We start from the raw sequence: 27,191 nt of genomic DNA, 5'->3' as shown, positions 1-27,191 counted from the left end.
ATTATTATTATTAATCCCCATAACAGTGCTTGGCAGATAGTAAACGCTTAACAGATATCATTATGATGATGATGATGATTATTAATCCCCATTTTCCAGATGAGGTAACAGGCACAGAGAAATTAAGTGACTGGCTTCAAAGGCACCCAACTGACAAACGGCAGGGCCGGGATTAGAACTCACGACCTCTGACTCCCAAGCCGGTGCTCTTTCCACTCAGCCACGCTCTTCTCCCTCTGGGGCAAATCCCCCCTCGTCCCGTTCTCGTCAAGCTCTCTCCGGCCAGACAGCCACCGAGACCTGATGCTCTCTCAGTACTCCGCCACCTTCTCGAACACTCTTTCCACTTGTTCGCTTGTTCGTTCATTCGTTCCTACTGCTCTCAGAGCCCGGCGCTAAGCGCAGCGGAAGAAAGAGTACAAGGGTGATGGATGATGATTCAGACGTGGGGCTCCCAGTCTAATGATGGGGGGGAGGGGGGCAGGTGGCCATCGGACCCTCAAAATAAGATTAACGTAAGAGCAGCGACTCCTCTCAGGGTCGCGCCTGGAGAGTTTCCGGTCCTCTACCGGTCCCGGCTTCGGGAAGGAGAGTCAAGCAGAGGCCTGCCCGTTCCCTTCCTAGCTTGGGCAGTGGCTAGCGAGGGGAAGGCCATCTGCTACAAGTCAAAACTCACCCGTGCCGGGCAGCAGCGGCAGGGGAGAGAGGCGAGGGCGGAGACACGAGTTTACCGCGCGGAAGGTGCGGTGAAACTTCCGTATTTTTACCAAGAAAACTCTCTGGATCCACTACCGGAACGACTGCGGGTGGGGAGCGGGGCGTTCCGGGAGAGACGTGTCCGTGGGGTCGCTACGGGTCGGAAGCGACTCGACGGCGTAAGACCAGAGCGGCAAAACAACACGAGAAAACAGGGACAACGATGAAAACAATTCTGAGAGGCAGCAGTTTTCGAAGCTTACCCCGGCTCCGGTCACGTTAGACGGTCACAACCTTCTGAACGTTCCAGATTTTTGGGTGAGGGCTGACTCCCCACTCGCTCTTCCAACTCGGAGGGCTGGGGAGGATGAGGGGAGGGAGTCGGCCGGCTCCTCACCCACCGATGTCCCGCCTTCACGCCCCTCTTTCGGCCTCCGGGGCCGCCTCTCCCCTTCTCGTGATTCGGAGCCCTCGCCCAGATGGCAATCCCGGCTACTCCTTCACCGGCCTCGGCCTTTCCGGAGGGGTTTGGACGTCTCTCTTTCCTTCCACCTCTCAAGTCCCACCGCACACACTAGTCTTCAGACTTCGACGGTCCCGTTTACGACGCTATGGGGCCCCTTTTAGAGTCCAGAGCCTTCCCCTCTTTGGAATGAATTGGGGTCCGCGTCTCTGCATGTTTTAGAACTGGAGCTAAGGTTACCGGCCGCCCTAAAATTAACGCCACCCGAGGCAGACGTGGAATGAACCCAACTCCCAAACCCGAGAGCAAAAGAAAAGGATCGAACCAAATGGAAAGATGGCTGCGGAGAAAAGACTCAAGAAGAGGTCTGCAGGAGAGCATCCGTAGCTCCTGCCGGCCAACCAGAAGCTTGTCTCTTCCCCCTTCATATCCGACAGACGATCACTCTCCACGCCTTTGAAGCCTTATTCAAATCTTCTCTCCTTCATTCATTCATTCAATAGTATTTATTGAGCGCTTACTACGTGCAGAGCACATAGCTTACTAAGTGCTTGAAATGTACAAATCGGCAACAGATAGAGACAGTCCCTGCCCATTGCCGGGCTTACAGTCTAATCGGGGGGCTTGGGGGCCTTCCCCGACTAAGCCCTCATTTCCCCTACTCCCTCTTCCTTCTGCATCCTCTTGCAGTTGGATCAGCACTTGATACTCCCCTCTTAATCTTAGCCCCACAGCACTCATGTAATAATAATAATGGTGGTATTTGTTAAGAGCTTACTATGTGCAAAGCACTGTTCTAAGCGCTGGGGGAGATACAGGGTCATCAGGCTGTCCCACGTGGGGCTCACAGTCTTCATCCCCATTTTACAGATGAGGTAACTGAGGCCCAGAGAAGTGCCCAGAGTCACAAGGCTGACAAGTGGCCGAGTCGGGAGTCGAACCCAGGCCCTCTGACTCCAAAAGCCCAGGCTCTTTCCATTGAGCCACGCTGCCAGTTCATTTTAAAGTCTGTCTTCCCAATTAGACTGTAAACTCATTGTGGGCAAGAAATGTGTCTACCAACTCTGTTGTTTCGTACTCCCCTAATATCTTAGTACAGTGTTCTGTGCACCCCAGATACTCAATAGATTGAGTCCCAGCCCTTCCCTTTATGCCACAGCTCGGCTGACTGATAGCTCTTCTCGGGAAAAGCCGTGAAATGAGGTTTGGACTAAAAATCGGCCCCAGCTTCTCCTCAAAATTCGGTGAACCTGCACTAAACTTCTTTGATGCTCCAGGTGTAACTTGGTGAAGGGAAATGCACCATCACAGAAAGATCCTCCCGACTGGATCCCAGAAACAAATATATATATATATCTGTACTTCACTCACGTATTTACATTAATGTCTGTCTCCCCCCAGACTGTGACCTCACTGGGGGCAGGAATGCGTCTGTTTCTTCTCCTGTCCTCTCCCAAACGCTTAGTACGATGCTTCGGACGCAGTAAGGATTCAATAAATACGATTGAACGAATAATCGGACGAACGGGGATCCGATGGATAGCACCCTACTAAGGCTCTCAGTACGAGGCTCTGCAACACTGGAAACACTAAGTAAATACCACTGATTGCTTGATGGATGATAATAGGGATTCAGCACAGCTTCCAGAGAGACTTCCCCAGCTTAGCCTCTAACAAAGCTAAGCACCACCTTCGGGGGGGGCGGGGGCGGGGAAAGGGATTGTACTTCCATCTCAATCCGCCCCCCTCCCAGAATATAGCAAATGAGACCGGGGAGGGAGAGGTTGTTCAGGAGAGCCCGAGCAGATCCACTCCCAGAATGGAGAACTCATTCGCTCCCATGGCTTCGACTCGGAAGCAGCGTGGCGTAGTGGATAGAGCACGGGCCTGGGAGTCAGAAGGTTCTCCTCCGGCCTCCGCCACTTTGCCTTGCTGTGTGACCTTGGGCAAGTCAGTTCCCTTCTCGGCGACTCAGTTTCCTCATCTGTAAAACGGGGATTAAGACAGTGAGCCACGTGGGACAGAGACCATATCCAACTCAATTTCCTTGTATTCTCCCCAGTGTTTAGTACAGTGCCTGGCACACAGCAGGCGCTGAACAAAGACCACAATCATCATCCAACTACCACCTTTAAGCGGATGACACCCAAATCTACATCTCCAGCCCCGATCTCTCTCCCTCTCTCTGCAGCCTGACGTTTCCTCCTGGCTTCGAGACGTCATTACTTGGCTATCGTCCTGTCACCTCAAGCTAAACGTGTCCAAAACAGAGCTCGTCTTCCCACCCAAACCCCCTCCTCCCCTTGACTTTCCCATCAACGTAGAAGGCACTGCGGGCCATCCTTCCCGTCTCACAAGCCGTGTCTCACGGCCCACGGCATTTACGGACGTATCTGTAAATCATTTATTTACGTTAATGTCCGTCTCCCCGTCTAGACTGTAACCTTGGCATTATCCTTGACTCCTCTCTCTCATTCAACCCACATATTCAATCTGTCACTAAATCCTGTCGGTTCCACCTTCACGACGTCATTAAAATCCTCCCCCGTCCCTACGTCCAAACGGCGACCACGTTAATACATTTATCCTCTCCCGCCTTGATTACAGTAGCAGCCTCCTCCCTGTCCTCCCTGCCTCCTGTCTCTCCTTAATCCGGTTCATACTTGACTCCGCTGCCCAGATCAATTTTCTACAGAGATGTTCAGGCCACGTTTCCCCATCCTCAAGAAACTCCAGTCGTTGCCTAACCCGTTCCTGCATCAAGAAAAACTCCTCCCCACTGGCTTTCATTCATTCAACAGTATTTATTGAGCGCTTACTATGTGCAGAGCACTGTACTAAGCGCTTGGAATGAACAGGTCGGCAACAGATAGATACAGTCCCTGCCCTTTGACGGGCTTACAGTCTAATCGGGGGAGACAGACAGACGAGAACAATGGCGATAGAGTCAAGGGGAAGAACATCTCGTAAAAACAATGGCAACTAAATAGAATCGAGGCGATGTACATTTCATTAACAAAATAAATAGGGTAATGAAAATATATACAGTTGAGCAGACGAGTACAGTGCTGAGGGGATGGGAAAGTAGAGGGGGAGGAGCAGAGGGAGATGGGGGGAAAAGAGGGTTAAGCGGCGGAGAGGTGAAGGGGGGGCGGTAGAGGGAGTAGAGGGAGAAGGGGAGCTCAGTCTGGGAAGGCCTCTTGGAGGAGGGGAGTTTTAAGTAGGGTTTTGAAGAGGGGAAGAGAATCGGTTTGGCGGAGGTGAGGAGGGAGGGCGTTCCGGGACCGCGGGAGGACGCGGCCCGGGGGTCGACGGCGGGATGGGCGAGACCGAGGGACGGCGAGGAGGTGGGCGGCGGAGGAGCGGCGCGTGCGGGGTGGGCGGTAGAAAGAGAGAAGGGAGGAGAGGTAGGAAGGGGCGAGGTGATGGAGAACCTCGAAGCCTAGAGTGAGGAGTTTTAGTTTGGAGCGGAGGTTGATAGGCAACCACTGGAGGTGTTTAAGAAGGGGAGTGACAGGCCCAGATCGTTTCTGCGGGAAGACGAGCCGGGCAGCGGAGTGAAGAATAGACCGGAGCGGGGCGAGAGAGGAGGAAGGGAGATCAGAGAGAAGGCTGACACGGTAGTCTAGCCGGGATATAACGAGAGCCCGTAGCGGTAAGGTAGCCGTCTGGGTGGAGAGGAAAGGGCGGATCTCGGCGATATCGTAAAGGTGAAACCGGCAGGTCTCGGTAACGGATAGGATGCGTGGGGTGAACGAGACGGACGAGTCAAGGATGACACCGAGATCGCGGGCCCGAGAGACGGGAAGGATGGTCGTGCCGTCCACGGTGATAGAGAGGACCGGGCTTGGGAGGGAAGATGAGGAGCTCAGTCTTGCAGAGCACTCAGTCGCCTCGGCACCCCCTACCTCACTTAGCTACTCTACCACAACCCGGCCCGGACACTCAGCTCTTCAATGTAACCTTCTCAGTGTACCTCAATCTCATCCACCTTGTCGCCGACCCCTCACCCACATCCTGCCTCTGGCTCTCCCTCCTCAAATCCTGCAATTACTCTCTCCCCTGCTTCCAAAGCCTTATTAAAGGAACATCTCCTCCAAGAGGCCTTCCCTGACTAAGCCCTCCTTTCCTCTTCCCCCATTCCCTTCTGCGTCGACCCGACTCGCTCCCTTTCGGCTCATCCCCCCTTCCCAGGCCCACAGCATTTACGGACGCATCTGTAAATCATTGATTTATGTTAACGTCTGCTCCCCTTCTAGACTGTAAGCTGACTGTGGGTAGGGAATGCGTCTATTATTACACTGTACTCTCCAGAGCAGCTTAGTAGACTGCTCTGCAACACAGTAAGCCCTCAATAAATGCAATCGAATTGAATGAATTCAACGAAGGTTAAGCCTACTGGAACCTGCTCCGTTAATTCACCACTGGGTCGTGGTCGAGCTTTCGGCACGTGCGCGGCCTAGCAGTGAGCATTCGGGGGAATACACGGGAGTGAGTAGATACGAATCCTTGACATTCCATTGCTTGACCGATAGCCAATTCCCCCTCCCCCCACGGAAATTCTCTGAACTTGGGTTTTCCCGCTGGGCTTCTCCTGGTCGTCCTCTTCGCTTTCTGACCAGTCCACCTCGAGCTTCTTTGCTCTCCGCTCACCCTGAACTCTGTGGATCCCGGCCCCCTCTTCCCTTCTCCCTTTCCACTCGTTTCGCGCCCCTGAAGGGCTTCGGCTGCCAGGTCGAGGCAGATGACACCTCCCCTTCCAGCCCCCTTCGCTCACTTGACCAGACTCGATTCCGGGGCTGCTAGCCTCTCAGACTCAGCATGCCAACCCCGAAATCATCTTTCCTGCTAAACCTGCTCCCCCAAACGTTCCCGTCAAGGTGGAGGGCATCACCATCCTCCAAAATCCAACCGATCCCGGCCTCGGCCCCACCCCCAGATTGCAGCGCAAAGAGCAAGTGGGGACCGGAAGTGGAAGGGCAGAGTTGGGAAAATGCCAATCCCGGGTGACGGTGACATCTCATCACGCCACGTTACCCTTGGTCTGCGGCCCGAGGGCGGCAAAATCAATCATTGCTATTTACTCAGCGTTTACTGTGCGCGGAACACCGTACTAAGCACTCAGCACAGTACAGAGTACGAGAGAAGCAGTGTGGACTAGCAGAAAAAGCCGGGGCCTGGGTCCTAATCCCGCCCCCACCGCTCATCGGGTACGACGCCTCGCGGTCCCTCAGTTTCCTCACCTGGAAATCGGGGATTTAACCTAACCGTCTACGAGTCTGTTGTAGACGGGAACTGGTCCCGACGCGAGGATCTTACACCTACCGCAGCACTCGGGCAGAGTGGCCGGCACTTGGTAAGTACCAGAAATGATAATACTAACACTAGGTTACCCCCGACACTCACCCTTCGGGTCGGCGGGGTGCCCCCACGGACCTCACTCCCACCCCGCGCCGGCCCGGCCCCGACCCGAGGGACGCCACCTGGGCTCCACAGCTGCCCCGAGAGCACCCCGGAGCGAGGGGCGGCGACCGCCCGGCGGGGTCCCATCAAGTCCCACCCCACGGGGCAGGCAGAGGGCCAGGACACACAGGCCGAGTTTACCCAACCTTTATTGTCGTCGTACAACGTTCGTCTCGTTTGGTTTAGAAACTGCTTGCGATAAATTGCTCTTCCCCCGGGAATTCAAAAGCAGGTAAAATAAAACCAACCTACTCACTACGGAAACACAGCGGCTGGGCCCGGGGCCCGGGCCCGCACCCGGGCGGGCGGGCGAGGACAGCTGGGGCAGCGGAGTGGAGTCGAGGAGTTTGGATTACGGCTCCCGGGAGGGGGCGGGGGACAGACGGCCCCCCGGACGCGGAGCGCCTGCCCGACAACGCGGCAGAAAGGACGCGGGTCACAGCCCCGCTTCCCACCGGGAATTCACGCTCCGCCTTCCAAATGAAAATCGCCTTTATTTTAATCGCTTTTGCTTTGAATTTTTTTTTTTTGCAACAGAAATCACCTATCCAGAGTCCGGCTGCAGCTGCGTCGCCGGCGCTGAGGGACGGACGAGGGCCACCCGGCGGAGGGCGGCCCCGCGCAAGTCTGGGGCCCGAGCCCCCCCACCCGCTCGCTTCCCGCCGGCCGCCCTTAGCCGTACAGGTCGTCGTCGTTGTCCTCGCTGTACACGTTGCCGCCCGCGCTGCCTCCGCTGCCCTGGCTGGGGCCGGCCCCGCCCTGGTTCCCCGAGGGGAATCTGTTTGGGGGCGGGGAGGGGGACGGCACAGAGTCGGGAGGGCGTTGGACGGGGGAGGGGAGGAGGGAGACGGGAGACGATTCAGTGTGCCGCCCCCACAGGGGTACGGCCTCCAACCTCCTCCACCCCTTCCCCTGCCCTGGGGCGACAGCCCCCGCCCCTCCGCCCTCCCCCACCACTTAGGGAGATCCAACGCTCTCTAAGATCTAGCCTGGCCCTGCCCTGCCCGGTTCTGATCCCTCTGGACTTCCCTTTCTCCTCCCCCGTGGGCCCAGACCACCCTCCGGCTCCCACGGACTCGAGGGCACCCCCGACGCACCCTCCCCGCAAAACGGTGAGGACCGCCCCCCCGCTCCCCCGCCCCAGGCGGCGGCCATCACCTGAAGCTGCCGAAACCCCGGCTCTGCTGGAGGGTCTGAGCGAACATTTCGTATTTCCGGATGTCGTTGTCGCTGACGGAGCGCCGGGCAAAGCGCATGGCCTCCTCGAAGTGATCCCGGCGGATCTCGGGCACCGGGTCGTCTTCCTCCACCTCCTGAAAAACGACAAGGCACCGCGGGCTCGGAACCCGACCCGGGCTTCGATTCGGCCCGGTCGGGCTGCCGGCACGCAGCTCTTTCTCCCCCGGGATCGGAGGGCGGATCTACCCGGGCCACCCCCACAGACCGGCCACCTGTACCCTCCCCACAGCACAGGAGGCTCACGTACCCAACCTGACCCTCCACTCGGGGGCAGGTCGAAAGACTCGGGCCGGTCCGGACTGGAGGACGACAAGCCGCCGCCGAACCAACTACCCTTGAACCTGAATTCCTCCTTGGGGGGATTCTGCCACCCTCCCCTCAGGGCGGATCGGTGCCGGTTTTTGTTTTTTTTGAAACGGTATTCGTTAAGCGCTTACTACGTGCCAGGCACCGTTCTAAACACCGGGCTAATTAGGTCGGACACAGTCCTCCTTGTCCCACGTGAGGCTCACAGTCTTAATCCCCGTGGTTTACGGATGAGGGAACGACTTGCCCAAGGTCGCACAGCAGCCTCACCATGGCTGAAGGGTTGGTCTGTCGCTCCCGTTCCCGCCGGATCTCGCTCTCGATAGACTCGCGGATGGCCAGCTTACAGGCTCGCTGGCAGATTTCTGTCAGGTCGGCCCCAGAGAAGCCATTTGTCATCTTGGCCAGGAACTCCAGGTCCACGTCCTGCGGGGAAGAGCGCAGCCCGGCCAGTCAGCGGCACCACCCTGCCCTGCGGGGGCCCCGGGGGCCCTCGCCCGCCCCGCCCCACACTGGCCTTGGCGACGGGGGACTTGCGCAGGTTGGCCTTGAGGATGGCGACGCGGGACTTCTCGTCGGGCAGGGGGATGTAGATGAGCTGGTCGAGGCGGCCGGGACGGAGGATGGCGGGGTCGATGATGTCGGGCCGGTTGGTGGCCCCGATGATGAAGACGTTCTTCTTGGTGGACATGCCGTCCATCTCGGTCAGGATCTGGTTGATGACACGGTCCGCGGCCCCGCCGCCGTCCCCGATGTTGCCACCCCGGGCCTTGGCGATGGAGTCCAACTCGTCAAAGAACAGGACGCAGGGCGCGGCCTGGCGGGCCTGGGGTCGCGGGGAGAGAGAACGGGAGTCGGAGCGCGTCGCACCTCTCCCAGTGGCGGGGAGAACCGACCCCTGGCACCCCGCCCCGCCCTAACCCTTCGCGCCGGCCCCCGGCCACCGGACAGATCCCCGACGCCGGCCCCAGAGGGCCCGCGGTGGGGGCGGCGGCGACGGCCCGCCCGGGCCTCACCTTGTCGAAGATCTCCCGGACGTTGGCCTCCGACTCGCCGAACCACATGGTGAGCAGCTCGGGGCCCTTGATGGAGATGAAGTTGGCCTGGCATTCGTTGGCGATGGCTTTGGCCAACAGGGTCTTGCCGCAGCCGGGGGGCCCGTAGAACAGCACCCCCTTAGAGGGGGTCATGCCGAACTTGAGGAATTTGTCTGGGTGCTCCACGGGGTACTGGGAGAGAAAAGGAAGGGAGAGGGGGCTCAACCCTCTCGGCGGCACCGGGGTTGGGGGGGGAGAGGCCGGGGGTCCCACCTCTCCTCGGAGCCCCCCCACGTCCCCCTCGGGGCTCTCTCACCTGCACCAACTCCTGCAGTTCTCGTTTCACATCCTCTAGCCCCCCGATGTCCTCCCAGGTGACCTGGGGTACCTCCACCACTGTCTCCCGCAGTGCCGACGGGTTGCTCTGGCTCAGGGCCCACTGCCGGTGAAAGAGAAGGGAACCGGCTGAGCCTCCGCTACGGGCTGGGAGAGCGGGGGGGGGGGGGGAGGGAGAGAGAGAGAGAGAGGAAAGAGCAGGAAGGGGACGGGGACAGAGGAACCACCTACCCTGAAGTCATCCATGGTGACGGCCAGGGAGTTCATCACCTCGGCGTCGATGGTCTCGTCCTCCAGGTCGATGAGGTCCATCTTTTTCCGAATGGCCTGCAGCGCGGCTTCCGAGCAGAGCGCCGCCAGGTCGGCGCCCACGTGGCCGTGGGTTTCATTGGCCACCTGCAAAGAGAGGGGGCCGCTCGCTGCCCGGGAGTCGGAAGGACGTGGGGTCTCACCCCGGCTCCGCCACTTGCCGGCTGCCTGACCTCGGGCAAGTCACTTTGCTTCTCTACGCCTCAGTTATCCGTCAAATGGGGATCGGTGCCGGGAACCCCACGTGGGACACGGACCGCGTCCAACCTAATTAGCTTGTATCTCCCCCGGGGCTGAGAACGGTGGCTAGCACATAGCGAGCGCTTAACAGTCGCTGCCATCGTCATCATCATCCTCCTGGCCGAGGAGTTGGGAGTCCAACTGCAGGGGGCTACCCAGGAGAAAGCCGGCCTGTCGGGTGTGGGGGAGAGGGGCCTGGGCCTATCCTACTGGTGCCCAAATTGCCCAGGCCAAAATCACTACAACAGTTTCACGCCACGACAGCAGAGCCGCCTGCCTGCCCCATGCTCTTCTTCCCCGGTCTCCTCGGACCTTTCGGTTGGCACTCGTTTCAGAGCGTCGGGGATGGCCAGTAGTCAGATGAGCGACTCTTTACCCTGTCCCATGCCAGCTGCTCCCACACCGTAACACCGACCGTGAGCCCGTTGTGGGCAGGTACCGTCTCTCTTTACCGCTGTATTCCCCGCGCTGCGTACGATGCTCTGCACACAGTAAGCGCTCAATAAATACGATTGAAGTGAATGGAGTACCACCTCTTTGCCTGCCCGCAATTGTTGCCCTCTGCGCCTCTCTTGCCAAACCAGAGGCCAAGCGCCAGCACGGGAAAGGAGCCAAGCTGAGCGACCGTCACCCCGTCGCGCACCCCGCCGACGGGTCCCCGTTCCCCGACACCTTCTCTGCCCAAGAGCTAACCGAGGCAACTCTCTCGTCTGTCTCCGCCACCTACTCAAACCTGGCACCTGCTCCTCTCGAACAGGTTCCCAATAATAAGCCACTGGGGGACTGAGGGGTCATCCCCGGATACAGAAATGCCTGCCCGGTTTTCAAGGGGCCGACTAACTCCACACATTTCCCACCCAGTGTGCGAAAAAGTACCCGGCGAAATACGACGTATCACCGTTTGGAAGATGGAGATGGGAAATCCGAGACGGCACCAAGTCGATCATGAGCCCAATTGGGACCCACTTCCTGGTTGGGGTCTGACCTGTCTCTACGACACCAAGCCACTTCTCCTTGTTCCTCACCCTGGGGCAGGGGAGAGTCTAGCGAACGTGACCCAAGGCCCAGGTTCTGGAGGAGTCGCCATCCTGGGACTCCACCCCTTTCAGCCTTTGCTCTCCGAGCCTTTTGCCCGTCCAATCTTTCAGCACGCTTACCTCCCAGAACCCCGCTCCTCACTGGCCAAATTCACCGGCTTCTACTCCATCCTCGACCCGTCAGCTGCCTCTGACGCTGTCGGCCACCCCGCTTCTCCTGGAAACAGTACCCGACCTCGGCTTCACTGACACTGTCCTCTCCTGGTTCTCTCAATTCTCTGGCTGCTTATTCTCAGTCTCTCTCGCAGGCTTCTCCTCTGCCTCCCATCCCCTGACGGCAGGTGTCCCTTAGGGTTCTGGGTTCCCTTCTAGCCTCCACCTGCACCCGCTTCCTTGGAGAACTCCCTGGCTCCCACATTTTCAACTTCCAGCTCTATGCAAATGATCCCCAAATCTACATCTCCAGCCCTGACCTTTCTCCTTCTCTGAAGTCTCATACCCGCTCCCGCCTTCAGGACATCTCTACTAGCACATCCCGCTGACACTTCCGAACTAAACCCGTCCAAAACAGAGCTCCGCGTCTTTCCACCCAAATCCTACCCTCCCCAAGACTTTCGCATCACAAAGCCGGAACACCAGCATCCCGTCTCACAAGACCATAACCTTGGCATTATCCGCACCTCGTCTCTCATTCAACCCACGCAATTCAATCTGTCACCAAAGCTTGTCGTTCAACTGTCGTGTCGTTAAAACCGGCCCCCTCCTCTCCAAACTACCACGTTGATCCAAACGCTTATCCTATCTCACCCGGACTACTGCATCTGCCTCCTCGCTGACCTCCCCGCCTCCCGTCTCTCCCCACTCCAGTCCCTACTTGGCTCTGCCCTGATCATTTTTCAACAAAAACATTCAGTCCGTATTTCTTCACAGGGGAACCCGCGGTAGTTGTCCATCCGCTTCGGCAAACATAAACCTCCTTATTACCTCGGCCCTCATCTTACCGCGCCGATCTCCCACTTCCACCCGGCCCCCTCGCTTCGCTCCTCCAAGACCAAACTATTCACCTGTACCCCAATTCGTCTACCTCGCCGCCGACGCCTCGCCCGTGTCCTGCCCCTGGTTTGGAACTCCTTCCCTTCTTCGTACCCGGCCGACCATCGTTCTCCCCACCTTCAAAGCCTTATTAAAATCATCTCTCTTCCAAAAGGCCATCCCTGACTAAGCCTTCATTTCCCCTACTCCCTTTCCCTACCGCATCACCCTTTCCGAGGGGACTTGGTACCCTTGTCTCACCCCGTCATCAGCTCCGCAGCATCTGCACACAGATCAGTAATTTATCATTTTATTATCTGTCTCCCCTTCTAGACGGTAAGCTCTGTGTGGGCAAGGAATGTGTCTACCGACTCCGTTGCACAGTACAGCACTCAATAGATAGGACCAACCCTTCAACAATAACCGCCCGGGGGGAGCCCGGTCCCATTCTCCGGGCCGGAAGCTACTTAGAGCTCTGAGTTGTAATTTCACCCCCGACCCTGGCTCCTAAAAGTATAAACCCCACCCTGCCCGGTCACCCTCCCCGAGCCTCCCCGCCGCCCCATCTCACAACCCGTTTTCACCTGCTCTAGGTCCACGTCATCGGCCAGCTTCATGTTCTTGGTGTGGATCTGAAGGATTTCCAAACGGCCAGTGGCATCGGGGATCCCGATGTCCACCTCCCTGTCAAAGCGGCCTGCAGGACGGATACAGACAGCGCCCTCAGATCTGACCCCAAGAGGAGAGGCGGTGGGGTGGGTACATGGCGACCTTCCCACCTGTGGGACGCCCAAGGCCAACGGCCCTGCCAGGGCTCGGGGTTTAAGCAGCAGTAGTTGGGAGTTGGACTGACTTTTCGTCGCCTTGGGGCCGGACCCCGTCGGGGGGCCGGGAGCCAGGGCTCGCAACACACCTCAGAAAAGGCTTCCCCTGACGGGGAGGAGGGCGGCCCGTCCCATCGGCTAAGGGGACAGCTGGCTGCGGGACGGGGAGGCCGGAGGCGGGGGTGGCGGGGAGGGACGGACGGGGAGGCGGCCTTACCGAATCTCCGCAAGGCGGGGTCGATGCTGTTGGGCCTGTTGGTGGCTGCCATGACGATCACGTGGGCTCTCTGTTTCAGCCCATCCATCAGGGTCAGCAGCTGGGACACGATGCGCCGCTCCACCTCGCCGTGGGTCTGCCGGAAACACGGGGGTGAGGACGGATCGGCCCCGTCACGGGTGCTGTGGGCGTGTTGGGGCTGGGGGGGATGCACCAACCTTCTCTCTCTTGGGGGCGATGGCGTCCAGCTCGTCGATGAAGATAATGGCAGGGGCGTTCTTCTCTGCCTCCTCGAAGGCCTTCCTCAGGTTGCTCTCTGACTCCCCGGCCAATTTGCTCATGATCTCGGGGCCTGAGAATTCCCGGGGCGGGAAAAAAGACTAAGCTCCAAACCCGAGGGCTCCCGCTCCGGGCCAGCGGAGAGCTTAGGCCCTTCCTGCTTCGCCCACTGAAGACTGCAATCTCTGGGCTCACAACACGGGGGTCATGGGGGCCTTCCCCCACCTCCCCGCCTCCCTCCTCTCCAGCCCCAGAGCCAAGTGGGAGAGAGATGGCTGCCTCCATCCCGCCGCCGCCCATCAATCCCTCTATAAACTCGTTGTGGGCACGGAACGTGAATCTGTTTACTGTTGTACAGTACTCTCCCAGACACTCAGTAAAATGCACGGCACACAGTAAGTACTCAATAAGTATGACTGACGGAATGAACGAAGTGCGCTTAAAAGACGCTTGCAGGAGGGGCGCCTGGGAAACCTCCCAAGGGGCTGAGGCCCCGCAGGGGTTTTTAGGGTGGCACGATTATGGCCGGAAGGGCTTTGACGGCAAAGAAACTTACCGTTGATCAAAAAGAAGAAAGCTCCGGTCTCATTGGCAACGGCCCGAGCAATCAGGGTCTTCCCAGTGCCCGGAGGGCCGTAGAGCAGGATGCCGCGGGGAGGCTGCCATTGAGGAGCGGTGGAGCGAGGAGGTCAGGGAGCGGGCGGCCCGCTCTCTCACCACCCCTGCCCCGCCGCCGTGCCCTGGCGGATCCCGCCGGGAACCCACCCACCCCAACCACGCAAGGGAAGGGCTCAAGAGGGAGGGGCCGCCAAGGGGGACGCTGCCTTCTGCTCTCCGGCTTCGGAGAGCCCACCCGAGAGCGCAGAGTCAGAACACCCGCGGGGGGCCGAGCCCTTCCCCGGGTCCGAGCCCCCCTCCGGGGCCCGGATCAGTCGCTCCCCCCAGGGGCCCCCCGGGCCCCAGACCCAGCTCACCTTCACCCCGATGGCCTTGAACAGGGCTGGGTGACGCAGAGGCAGCTCGACCATCTCCTTGATCTGAGCCAGCTGTTTCCTGCAGCCACCGATGTCATCGTAGCCCACTTCGTTCAAGGACTCCTCTTCGTCCTTGGGCCGGGGACACGACGGTTACCGGGGCGGGAGAGCTCTGGCTACTCCTCCCTTCTACCTCCCCTGGCTCTCCCCGTTCCCAGGAAGAGGGAGGGAAGCAAAGGGAAGGCCCCTCCCCCTCCCATCCGGATCCCTCCCCCTCCCATCCGGATCCTCTCGGAACAGTTAGCGGACTCCAACCTCTCCCAGGCAACCCTTGCTCCTTCCCACCCCTGCTCGGGGGACCGCCACGCCCAACTGGGAACCGCCCAGGGCAGGGCCACGCCGGCGGCAGGCAGGCAGACGGGGCCGGCCCCCCGGGAGCAGGGTCTCCTTTCCCGCGGCCCCGCTCGCGGCTCGGGCCCCAGACCGGAGAGCGGAGCCCGTCGGGCCCCGGCCCCCTGGGCCCGCACCCCCCTCCCTCCCGAGGGCTCACCTCACGCTTGATGGGCTCCCCTTCGCAGTGGATGACTGTGTCTGGAGCCACGATGCAGTAGGGGCTGGGATCCGTCTCTACCACTTTGAACTCCACGGCCCGCATTCCCCCCCGCACCAGGAAGATGTCCCCTGCGGGCCACCAAAGAGGGCGGGGTGACTCCCGTCCCGGGGACTGCTCCCACCCAGCCAAGGGGGTCCCAGGGGCCCGGGCCTGCGCTTCCCCGCTCCCGAGTCTCTGGACGCTCCGGGGGGCGGGATCCCCGCTCGGGGAACTGAGCCGAGATGGGGAGAGGCCTCTCGTCCGCTGGAAAGAGCGGGAGCCCGGGTCGGCTTCTCGTCGGCCCCCGGGTCGCCCGGCCCCGCCATCCCGCTAGTCGGGCCGGACCGAGGCCTCTCTCAGAGCCGGCCTCGGCGTCAACCCTCCCCGCTGGACCAGGTTTCTCTGCAGCCGGAGGCTCGGAGCCTGGTCCCCTCGGGGCCAAGGACTAAGATCCCGAGACCCACCCTCCTGGGAATGACGGAAGGGGACCCCCACCCCCCAATCAAGGCAGGGGGAACCCACCCAGTCCTGCCATCGGGGAGTTCTCAACAGGCATTTCCCCGTTCCCCGTGTCCGTCCGCCCCTCCCTCGTCCCCTCCGTGACCCAGAGCCGTTACCCTTCCTGATGGGGCGGTAAGCTTCCAGGAAGTATGGCTTGAGGTACACCTCGAAGAGATTGCCGGTGATGCCCTCCACCGTGTCGTCGATCGGCAGGACGTGGATGCGTTTCCCGTACTTCACGTCTGGGCAAGGCTGGATGCTGAGGGTGACAAGCAGACTCCACGTTACCCCCGGGCCCGACGCCCCGAGCGCTTGGTGTCGGGAAGAGGCTGGCAAGAAGAGCTGATGGCGAGTGAGAGAGAAAAGGCAGGGAGGGGGCCTTTAGGTGGAAAGAGGACAGGAAAGGACACAGCAGGGAGGCCGGGGAAAACTAAGTTGACCCCCAGCGAATCTCGATTTTGGGAGAGGGACGCGGGCGGCCCCGAGGAGCACCCGAAGGTAGGGAGAGGCAGCGTCCCCCGCTCGGCCACGGGCCGCTGTGGTGGGGCCTGTCGCTCCGGGCCTCCATGGGTACCTCCTACCCCACTCTCGCCACCACCGGAGCCCCGTCCAGTCCCAGTAAAGCGGAGGGAACCGCTCGGCCCGACGGGGGCCCCGCCCGGGAGTCCAGAAACAGCAGAGAGGACTTCGGCCTGACCTCGAGGAGAAAGGGCCAACTTGTCCGGGCCTGGGGGGTCGGACACAAGGAAACGTGACCCAGGTAAGCGGGGTAACCCTAGCCGCCCCCTCTCAGGGGAAAGGTCGCAGTGGGTCTCCTGTGTCTTTGGCAAGTACGTGTGGAAGCCAAGAGGCTAACGAGCCCGGCCGAACCTGCAGCCTAAGCGAGCCTTCTGGGCAGAGGAAAAGGAACGGTCCAAGGACCGGGGACACGTCAAGGACCCCGGGGATCCTAAGGGACGAAACCAGAATGAGACGAGAGAAGGGGGTAAATGGAAACCCAGCGGGGTCCGTGTGCTCTCTCGGGGCACCCTTCCCGTGAGCGGAGCTCTTTACCAACCTGCCCGGTGCTCGTGTCCCCTCTGGGCACATTCCTCCTCCTCCTCTTCCTCCCCAGAAAGCAGAGGTGCCCTTTCCAGAGCCCCTTTCAACTGGGGGCCGTTACTCAGACCCAGCCCTCCAGCCTCGCTCAAGGAGAAGACGCAGACGTCAAGAATCAGGGGCTCCCGGGGAGGCCTTCTGCCTCGGCCCCCGGGGCGGACCCCCAAGCCCCACTGCTGCTGCCGTTCTAGACGACGGGCTTCCACGCAGATCCCACCCACTCACCTGCCAGACTGGGAGAAGGGACAAGGCGGGGGGAGGAGGAGGGAAAAGCGAGTTCCCTACTGGAGGCCCATGGCCCCGGCTCATCCCCACAGCTCCAGGGGTGGCTCTCCGGGACAGGACAGGGGCCAGCCCGAGACATAGGTGAGCTCTCGATTTGGGGGGGGGGGGGGGGCACCCAAACCCCGGCAACGTACCTGATGACGTCCCCCAAGCGCACACGCAGATTGTTGCGTACGACTCGATTCATGCGGATCTTCTCATCCGAACAGGTGTCGTCCGACAGAACGATGCACACCGCTTCCCTCCTCTTCTTTCCCTTCAGCAGCACCGTGTCGCCTCGGAAGAGCTGCAGCTCGTCCATTTTGGCCTGAGAAACCACTCGTATTAGAGCGAGGGGCTCGGCCGGGCGCCGCCCCGGAAGTCCACCCACCGCCCGGGCTCCCGGCGATCCCACCCCCGTCGGGGGCAAACCCCCGAAATCCCGCCAGGGCCCGGGATCGGCTCAGTCATTCCCAGACGATCGCGCTCCGGCCCGGGTCCTCACCTGGGACAGGGACACCACGCTGTTGTCTTCATTGATGGCTTCATCCACAATCAATCGATTGGGACGGTTCTTCTGCTTGAGAATCGCAGTTGATAAATCATCCGCTTTTGAACTGGAAAGAGGAGACAAAGCCATTCGGCCAATCAATCCTATAATCGATCTCATACTATCTACCGATCGATCAATCAATCAATCGTATTTCTTGAGCTCTCATATATACCGGGAGAGTACGAGATTACAGAGTCGGAAGACACGTCCTTGCCCACCGCGAGCTAACCGTCTAGAAGGCGCGACAGACCGTAATATAATTTATGGATACGTATCTTAAGTGCTGTGGGGTTGAGGGTGGGGTGAAGAAGAAGGGGGTAGGGAGTAGGGGAAATGAGGGCTCAGTAGGGGAAGGCCTCTTGGAGGAGGAATGATTTTAACAAGGTTTGGAGGGTGGAGAGAGTGATCGTCCTCACGACACGAAGAGGGAGTTGCACACCTGAGGCAGGTCGTGGGCGAGGGGTCGGTGGTGAGACAGACAAGATAGAGGTAGAGTGAGTTGATAGGCGTGAGGGGAACAAAACGCGCGGGCCGGGTGGTAGTAGGAAATCAGAGAGGTAGAATAGGAGGGGGGAAAGGTCATCGAGTGCTCTGAAGCCCAGGGTAAGGATCCTCTTTGATGCGGAGGTGGTTGGGCAACCACTGGAGGTTCTTGAGGAGCGGGGAGATACGGGCTAAACAGTTCTGTAGAAAAATGATCCGGGCCGTAGAGTGAAGTAGGGACCGGAGTGGGGAGAGACGGGAAGCAGGGAGGTCAGCAAGGAGGCTGAGCAGGATGGGACGGGTGGATCGACACGGTAGCGGTTTGGACGGAGAGGAAAGGGCGGAGTTTAACGACGTCGTGAAGGCTGAACCGAAAGGACCTGTTGAGAGATTGACCGTGCGGGTTGAACGAGAGCCGACCGGTCGCAGAGAATGGCGCGGTTTCAGGGTCGCGTGACAAGGAGGATGGTGGTGAGGTGCAGCGTGATGGTTAAGTCACGGGGAGGACAGGGTTTCAGTGGACAAATGAGGAACTCTGTTTCTGGACCTGACAAGTTCGAGGGGTCGGCGGGACACCCAGGTAGGGATGTCCTGAAGGCAGAAGGAAAAACAAGATGGCAGAGGAGAGAGATCAGGGCTGGAGATGTAGATATGGGCATCAACCGCACAGAGGTGGTAGTTGAAGCCACGGGAGCGAATGAGTTCTCCGAGGGCGTCGAAGTAGACGGAAAATAGACGGGGTCACCGGCCTCGAGGGAGTCCCACAGATAGTAGTAAGTTTCCAGTCTGCAATCGTCTGACCCGACCCAGGAAAGGTGAGACCGGCTGGTCCACGACACCCGGTAAGTTGGCTGCGGTGGCCAAAAGGCCCCGTCTGAGAAACCAAGTCAGCCCAAAAGTCCCAGCATCCTCCAAGGAAAACCACGCTCCGGTCCTGCTGCCCTAAAATCCTCGGCCCGTACTGCTCTCGCGCGGTCGGCAGCTGCTTACTCCGGGACCCTCGAGATGGAGCCCAGGTTTGGGGGAATCACAGCCAGACCCTCAGGCCGCAGAAAGGAGAGTGATGGGGAATCCTGAACTGAGGGCTTTCTGCTGCCCTGGCCCAGGCTTAATCCCCACCACAGTCCAAGGAAGACCCAGCCCCCAAGAACTACCGAGAGAAGCGAGCGGACTTCTAAAAATGAATAATAATCCTCCTCGAGGTATGTGCGAAGCGCTGACTAGGTGCCAGGCACTGTACTGAGCGCCGGGGTAGCTACGAGCGAATCGGGCTGGACACGGGCCACGAACCACATGGGGCTCCCGGTCTTCAACCCTATTTTACAGAGGAGGTAACTGAAGCTCGGAGAGGTGAAGCGACTTGCCCGGGGTCACGGGGCAGACGAGAGGCGGGGTCGGGATTAGAACCCGGGTCCTCCCGACTTCCAGACCCGTGCTCTATCCGCTGGGCCTCGCGGCTCCTCAGCTCTAAAAGGTTCCGGCCGGAACGTTCCCGGGGCACAGAAAGAAACTACGAAAAAGCACTACCCGAAACTGGATGTTGGCCAGAGAACCGAATAGGAAGCCTGCAAGAAAGGGAAGTACGCAGGGCTCCAGCGGGACAAGTCAGGGCTCCCGGACACACAAGCACAACCCCGCAGAGGGAAGACCGAACAACGGGAGGGCCGGGAGTTGGGCGGGCGGGGTACGACCGGGGTACGAGCGAGGTCTTGAGCTGGGCCACCCAATTCCTCCGTCCCCCACGGACACCAGTCGTCAGTCTCAGTTTCCCTGTTGCTAGGTTCCCCCCTACTTGGGACCTATGTCGGGGGGAGCTCGCTCCTCCGAGGGGCTCCGTGCCACTTCCCGAAGACGACGGGGGAAGAGAAGGGCCCGGTCGTGACGAGTGCAACCGGAGAGGTCAAGGCACTGGGAGCCATTCCGGGTGTTACCGGGGACGCAGCAGCGACTGGCCGCTTTCTACCTTCCACAGCACACTCCCTTCCTTGGAGTCCGCCGTCGTCCGGGCCCCGGCAGCCCTCACCCAGAGGCGGACCGAGAGAAGACGGGAGTCGGGACCGCTGAATCGGGGCGGGGACAAGCCGGTCGATCGGGGGGCGGGGAGGGACTACTGTGGGTCTTCGAGTGCCTAGTCCGGTGCTCGGAAGGATTTCGGGAAACATCGTCGAAGACGACGACGTGCCGAAGGAGGACTCGAATGGCCGAGTGAGGAGCTCCATTCTTGTACCCCACCCAGGAGATGGGACTGAACCCAAATGACTTCTCTGCTTCCTCTGGGGAAATTTCCATTTCACCCTGGCCACTTCGGGAAGGCCACGGCCCTCCAGAACTTGGGCGACCCCACTCCGGAAGCCCAGTTTTGGTGCGGGTGAGGTTTGGGAAGGCCCGGCTACTTTTGGGATGGGGCCTGGGAGTCTAGGAAAAGGTGGAAGTGGGGAAAGAGGGGGAAAATTAGAGACTGGAGAAAGGGAGTTCTTCCCCCCGCCCCCCGGAATATTTCTGGCACACCTAGAATAGAGGAAACTAGACATTCCCCAGGACCCCGCCCCAAATCGCCTTCTTCCATTTATCCATTCAATCTTATTTAACGAGCGCTGCGCTACGTGCTCGGGGGAGTATAATGCAACAATACCGGGACACATTCCCTGCCCGCCACGAGCTTGCGGTCTAGAGGGAGCGGCGGACATTAATGTAAACTCACTGTAGATACGTAAATAAGCACTGTGGGGTCGGGAGGTAGGGGGGATGAAGGAAGGGAACAGAAGGGAGAGGGAGAAAAGGAGGCCTCCTCCTTTACCTCCCCACTAGATTGAGATCTCAGTGAGGGAGCGGAGGCCACCTCCCTTCTTCGGAATTAAACTACTTTCTCTCCTAACCCTACAGGCGCCCGGCATCGGCCTCACCGTACCTCAAGTGCCCCCGAGCCTGGGCCTCCCCCTAGGCCAACCCTTTACCCCACAGGTCCTCCCGTTCCCCGGCAAAGTTTACAGCCCTGCAAACTTCGTCGGAGCCCAAACGCCGGAGCTCCGGGCACCGAGTTCCAGAAGGACAGTGGCGACCCTGAGCCGTCTCCAGGAGGCAAGCCATTTTTCACCACCCTGAACCTCGGGATAGGTGGGTTCGGGGGTTGAGTGCCCCCTGAACCTCGGGATTGCCGCCCCATGACTGAGGCACGAGGGCACTCAGCTCCTGATCCCGCCTATCGCTTTGAAACCCGCTCTGGAGCGTCGTCGGCCTCACGATACATCCCGGCCCGGTGGGATCGGGCACCATCACGTGGGGTAAGAGGGGGTTTGGAAGGGTCACAGCTGACTGAGTCAGCAAGGGGCACGCTGCCATTAAAAAGAGCCAGCAGGCTGGCAGGGTGGAGGGACGCAGGGCCAAATCACTCTCCCTTTACGTCCAACATACTGCACGATCCTCCAGCTGGATCTCCACTGCCCAGAGCTACGGAGCGCTGGCGGTTTTCAGGTCCATTTCACGCAGGCCGATGACAGAGGGGATAAATCGAGTCCCGAAGTGAACCGGGGCCCACGCCAGCGTGCTGAAAGTCAGCTTCGGAGGGGGAGGGAAGAACTCGGCCGGGGTTCAGCAAGAGACCACCGACGAGACGCTAGGAGGAGAAAGTTCAAGGAAGGGGGACATTTTTGGCCAGGAGAAGGTCGAGGGACCAGAAAAAGGGTGCAAAGGGAGACAAGGAGCCCGGAGGAGCGGCGTGGCCGGGCGGAAAGGGTCCGGGCCAGGGACTCTGAGGACACGGGTTCTACTCCCGGCTCTGCCACATGCCCGCTGTGTGACCTAGGGGAAGGCGCTTCACTTCTCTGGGCCTCAGTTACCTCATCTGTAAAATGGAGATTAAGACTGTGAGCCCCATGGGGGACAGGGACTGGGTCCGACCTGATTACCCTGGATCTACCCCAGCGCTTAGAATGGTGCTCGGCCCATAATAGGCACTTAAATTAGGCTTTGGAAAGAGATGGACGGATCCAGGCCGGACCCCCAAATTTCCTTGACCAAGAGGAAGACGAAGCCGTGGGGTGGGAGCTGGGGGAGACGAGCGTCCCGTCCCCCGGCGGCCCCTAGGGAGGAGGTGGCCTGCGTGGGGGGCTGGGAAGGGGGTCCCCAGGACTGGGGGGACCCCTCAAGATCCCTGGGAAGACCCCCTCGCTCCACCCGTAACGTTCTAGGTTCTCCAGGGAGATCAGAAGCAGCGTGACTTAGCGGAAAGAGCCCGGGCCTGGGAGTCAGAGGTTCTAATCCCGGCTCCGCCCCGGTCCGCTGTGTGACCTTGGGCAGGTCCCCGCGCCTCAGTGACCTCATCTGTAAAATGGGGATGAAGACGGTGAGCCCCACGTGGGACAACTGATGACCCTGTATCTATTCCGGTGCCGAATACAGCTCTTGGCACACGGTGAGCGCTTAACGAATATCAACATCACCATCCACCTCCGAATACCTGCTGCCTGGCGCCGAGGCGCCAGCTTCGAACCCCCTGGGGCCGAGGGATCGTAGCTACTAATTCCGCTGCACTCAGCCCGGCGCTCAGGACAGTGCTGGGCACACCCTGAAGGCGCTCAATAAAGCCCTACTGACCGGGGAGGCCGGCAACCGCCTCCAGGTCCGGCGGATGGGCCGGTCCCTGGAGAGGGGCAGTCCGCCCACCCGCCCGCCTATCGCTCCGTCCCCGCCAGCCCTGGGCCGAAGGAGAGGGGCCAGGCCAGCCCGAACCTCCAGGCCCCGCCGCGGAGTGGCTACGGCCCGGGCCTGGGAGCCGGAAGGTCGTGGGTTCTCATCCCGGCTCCGCCGCTTGTCTGCCGTGTGACCTCGGGCGAGCCACTTCACTCCTCTGGGCCTCGGTGACCTCATCCGTCACACGGGGACGAAGACCGTGAGCCCCACGTGGGACAACCTGCTGACCTTAACAGGGATGAAGACTGTGAGCCCCGTCTGAGACAACCTGATTACCCTGTATCTATCCCAGCGCTTAGAACGGTGCTTGGCACACAGTAAGCACTTAACTACCACGATTATAATATTAACCCGGTGCTTAGAACAGTGCTTGGCATAGAGTGAGCGCTTAACCAATACCCTCATTATGACTATTACTGTTATTCCTTCGAAGGTATTTCCTGAGCCCTTACCGCGTGCACTGCACTGTGCTAAGCGATTGGAAAGCACAATCGACTTCTCTGGGCCTCAGTCACCACATATGGAAAATGGGGATCGAGACCGTGAGCCCCGCGTGGGACGGGGACTGTGTCCCACCCCATTTGTGTGTCCCGACCCCAGCACTCGGGGTAAGTGCTTAATACCATTATCATTATTGTAATTATTAAGATGGGGATGAAGACTGGGAGCCCCACGTGCGTGCTGACCTCGCATCACCCCCAGCGCTTAGAACAGTGCTGGGCACCAAGTCAGCACTTAACAAATACCATTATTATGATGATGATGATGAAGATGGGGGTAAAGACTGGGAGCCCCAAGTGGGCCCACCCGCTGACCTCGCGTCTCCCCCAGCGCTTAGACCAGCGCCGGACACGTAGTAAGCGCTTAATACCATGATGATAATTAAGATGGGGGTAAAGACTGGGAGCCCCAAGTGGGCCCACCCGCTGACCTCGCGTCTCCCCCAGCGCTTAGACCAGCGCTGGACACGTAGTAAGCGCTTTAATACCATGATGATGATGATAATTAAGATGGGGGTAAAGACTGGGAGCCCCAAGTGGGCCCACCCGCTGACCTCGCGTCTCCCCCAGCGCTGGACACGTAGTAAGTGCTTAATACCATCATTATAATTACTAAGATGGTGATAGAGACCGGGAGCCCCAAGTGGGCCCACCCGCTGACCTCGCGTCTCCCCCAGCGCTGGACACGTAGTAAGCGCTTAATACCATCATTATAATTACTAAGATGGGGGTAAAGACTGGGAGCCCCAAGTGGGCCCACCCGCTGACCTCGCGTCTCCCCCAGCGCTTAGACCAGCGCCGGACACGTAGTAAGCGCTTTAATACCATGATGATAATTAAGATGGGGGTAAAGACTGGGAGCCCCAAGTGGGCCCACCCGCTGACCTCGCGTCTCCCCCAGCGCTTAGACCAGCGCTGGACACGTAGTAAGCGCTTTAATACCATGATGATGATGATAATTAAGATGGGGGTAAAGACTGGGAGCCCCAAGTGGGCCCACCCGCTGACCTCGCGTCTCCCCCAGCGCTGGACACGTAGTAAGTGCTTAATACCATCATTATAATTACTAAGATGGTGATAGAGACCGGGAGCCCCAAGTGGGCCCACCCGCTGACCTCGCGTCTCCCCCAGCGCTGGACACGTAGTAAGCGCTTAATACCATCATTATAATTACTAAGATGGGGGTAAAGACTGGGAGCCCCAAGTGGGCCCACCCGCTGACCTCGCGTCTCCCCCAGCGCTTAGACCAGCGCCGGACACGTAGTAAGCACTTAATTGCATTATTATTATCGTAATTATTAAGATGGGGATAGAGACTGGAAGCCCCAAGTGGGCCCACCCACTGACCTCGCGTCTCCCCCAGCGCTGGACACGTAGTAAGCGCTTTAATACCATGATGATAATTAAGATGGGGGTAAAGACTGGGAGCCCCAAGTGGGCCCACCCGCTGACCTCGCGTCTCCCCCAGCGCTGGACACGTAGTAAGCGCTTAATACCATCATTATAATTACTAAGATGGTGATAGAGACCGGGAGCCCCAAGTGGGCCCACCCGCTGACCTCGCGTCTCCCCCCCGCGCTTAGACCAGCGCCGGACACGTAGTAAGCGCTCAATACCATGATGAGGCGGGGGGGCAGAGCCTGGGAGCGCCAAGCGGGCCAACCCGCTGAGGGGCTCGCGTCCCCCCGCGCCCCCCCGCGCCCCCCGGCGCCCGGCTGCCCCCGAGCCGACCCTTGCCCACAGCCACTCCCGTTAGGGTGATGGCGAGCGTGGGGCCGGGCTGGGGACGGCGCGGGGGGGCGGTGGGTAACGGCCGGCGGCGACCCCTGACCCCGACCCCGCGCGCGGCCTGCATGACACAGCAGGATGGAGCGGCGGGGCCGCGCCCGAGCGGCGGCCGGCGCGCGCCCCCGGCCCGGGACCGGGCGCAGCGGCCGCGCCTCCGGGGAGCGGGGAGCGGGGGCGCCGGGCGACCAGCGGCGGGGGCCCGGGGCTCCGGGGGCTCCGGGGGCTCCGGAGGCCCGGGCCGCGGCCTAGGCCCCGCCGCGGCCTACCCGCGCCGTGCGCGCCCCCGCCGCCACTCACTCGGCTCCCGAGGCCATGGCGCCGGCCGCGGTGGCGCGGACGGCTGACGAGGGGCGGGCGGCCTCAGCGGCTGCTGGGGAAGACGGCGGCGGCGGGCGGGCGGCGGGGACCGGAGCGGCGGCGACGGCGGCGGCGGGCGCTCGGGGGAGACTGAGCCCAGAAGAGCCGAATCATCGGAAAGGGAGCAGCTCGCCCCGCGGCCAATCTGCGGACGCGCGCGCCGCTCTCCCCGGCAACCCCCCGCGCGCGCCCAATCAGAAAAATCCCCCCGCCCCGGGCGCCCCTCCCATTGGCCAATCGCGGGAAGGGACGGCGCGCGCGGGGAAGGGGGGGCGCGCGCCAGGCCGGGGGCGGACGGTCCCACTTGGCCCCCGCTCATTGGCCCCCGCTCGGCGGCCGCCCGTCCCCGTCGCCCCCCCCCCCCCGCCCCGGGCGCGATGGTTCGGTCCGCTCGGCCCTCCTGGCGGCCCGGCCCTATCGGCCGCCCTCCCCCACCCTGTCGTCCGGGGCTCGGCGCCCGGGAAGCGCCCCCTGATAATACCGTCGATGGTTGTTAAGCGCTCGCTATGTGCAGAGCGCTCTTCTAAGCGCTGGGGGAGATACAGGGTCATCAGGTGGTCCCCCGTGGGGCTCGCAGTCTTCCTCCCCATTTTACAGAGGAGGAAACTGAGGCCCAGAGAAGGGACGTGCCCGCAGTCACACAGCTGACAAGCGCCCGACCCGGGATTATCATTAATAAGAAGAATGTTGGTATTTGTTAAGCGCTCGCCCTGTGCAGAGCGCTCTTCTAAGCGCTGGGGGGGATACAGGGTCATCAGGCGGTCCCACGTGGAGCTCGCAGTCTTCCTCCCCATTTTACAGAGAAGGAAACTGAGGCACAGAGAAGTGACTTGCCCAAAGTCACACAGCTGACAAGCGGCCGAGCCGGGATTATCATTAATAAGAAGAATGTTGGTATTTGTTAAGCGCTCGCCCTGTGCAGAGCGCTCTTCTAAGCGCTGGGGGGTTACAAGGTAATGTGGTTGTCCCACGTGGGGCTCCCAGTCTTCATCCCCATAATAATGATCTTGGTATTTGTTAAGCGCTCACTATATGCAGAGCACTCTTCTAAGCGCTGGGGGAGATACAGGGTCATCAGGTGGTCCCACGTGGAGCTCGCAGTCTTCCCATTTTACAGAGAAGGAAACTGAGGCACAGAGAAGTGACTTGCCCAAAGTCACACAGCTGACAAGCGCCCGAGCCGGGATTATTATTAATAAGAAGAATGTTGGTATTTGTTAAGCGCTCGCCCTGTGCAGAGCGCTCTTCTAAGCGCTGGGGGGTTACAAGGTAATGTGGTTGTCCCACGTGGGGCTCCCAGTCTTCATCCCCATAATAATGATCTTGGTATTTGTTAAGCGCTCACTATATGCAGAGCACTCTTCTAAGCGCTGGGGGAGATACAGGGTCATCAGGTGGTCCCACGTAAGGCTCACAGTCTTAATCCCCATTTTACAGATGAGGTAGCTGAGGCACAGAGAAATGACTTGCCCACAGTCACACAGCTGACAAGTGGCAGAGAAGTACCACCGAACGAACGGATGAATGGACTGACGGGCTGGGCTCCGGAGGACGGCGCGCCGGCCACGGGTAAGCTGCCTCTCCCCCCGCCCCGGCGGGCTCTGCCCATAATCATGTTGGTATCTGTGAAGCGCCTGCTAGGTGCCGAGCACCGTTTGAAGCTCTGGGGGTGATAATAATAATAATACTGTTGGTATTTGTTGAGCGCTTACTCAGTGCAGAGCACTGTTCTAAGTGCTGGGGTAGATACAGGGTGATTAGGTTGTCCCACTTGGGGCTCACAGTCTTCATCCCCATTTTACAGATGAGGGAACTGAGGCACAGAGAAGTAAAGTGACTTGCCCACAGTCACACAGCTGACAGGTGGCGGAGCGGGGATTCGAACCCACGACCTCTGGCTCCCAAGCCGGGGCT

General features: G+C 60.1%; 1 protein-coding gene and 1 non-coding gene across 2 annotated transcripts; one reads left to right on the top strand and one right to left on the bottom strand.

Moving 5' to 3' along the window:
• The first annotated feature begins 528 nt into the window (after positions 1-528).
• Positions 529-666, top strand: LOC114810508. The gene has a single exon (XR_003758207.1). It is a non-coding gene; the product is annotated as a small nucleolar RNA SNORA7 (small nucleolar RNA).
• A 6,087-nt stretch (positions 667-6,753) lies between these two features.
• LOC100091585 (valosin containing protein) lies at positions 6,754-25,325 on the bottom strand. The gene is made up of 17 exons (XM_029060308.1): positions 25,218-25,325; positions 17,413-17,524; positions 17,063-17,235; positions 15,662-15,804; positions 15,003-15,133; positions 14,453-14,584; positions 14,035-14,137; positions 13,418-13,551; positions 13,200-13,335; positions 12,743-12,855; positions 9,772-9,936; positions 9,521-9,643; positions 9,184-9,396; positions 8,685-8,993; positions 8,438-8,593; positions 7,781-7,935; positions 6,754-7,400 (listed from the first exon to the last, which is right to left on the bottom strand). Exons 1-17 carry the CDS (start codon positions 25,232-25,234, stop codon positions 7,295-7,297), a joined length of 2,421 nt encoding a protein of 806 aa, XP_028916141.1. The 5' UTR covers positions 25,235-25,325; the 3' UTR covers positions 6,754-7,294.
• Positions 25,326-27,191: the final 1,866 nt, after the last annotated feature.

The sequence above is a fragment of the Ornithorhynchus anatinus genome, chromosome 3, assembly GCF_004115215.2.
Source record: "Ornithorhynchus anatinus isolate Pmale09 chromosome 3, mOrnAna1.pri.v4, whole genome shotgun sequence".
NCBI lineage: Eukaryota > Metazoa > Chordata > Mammalia > Monotremata > Ornithorhynchidae > Ornithorhynchus > Ornithorhynchus anatinus.
Note: the sequence above shows the minus strand (reverse complement) of the source record. Positions and strands in the feature narration are given on the sequence as shown.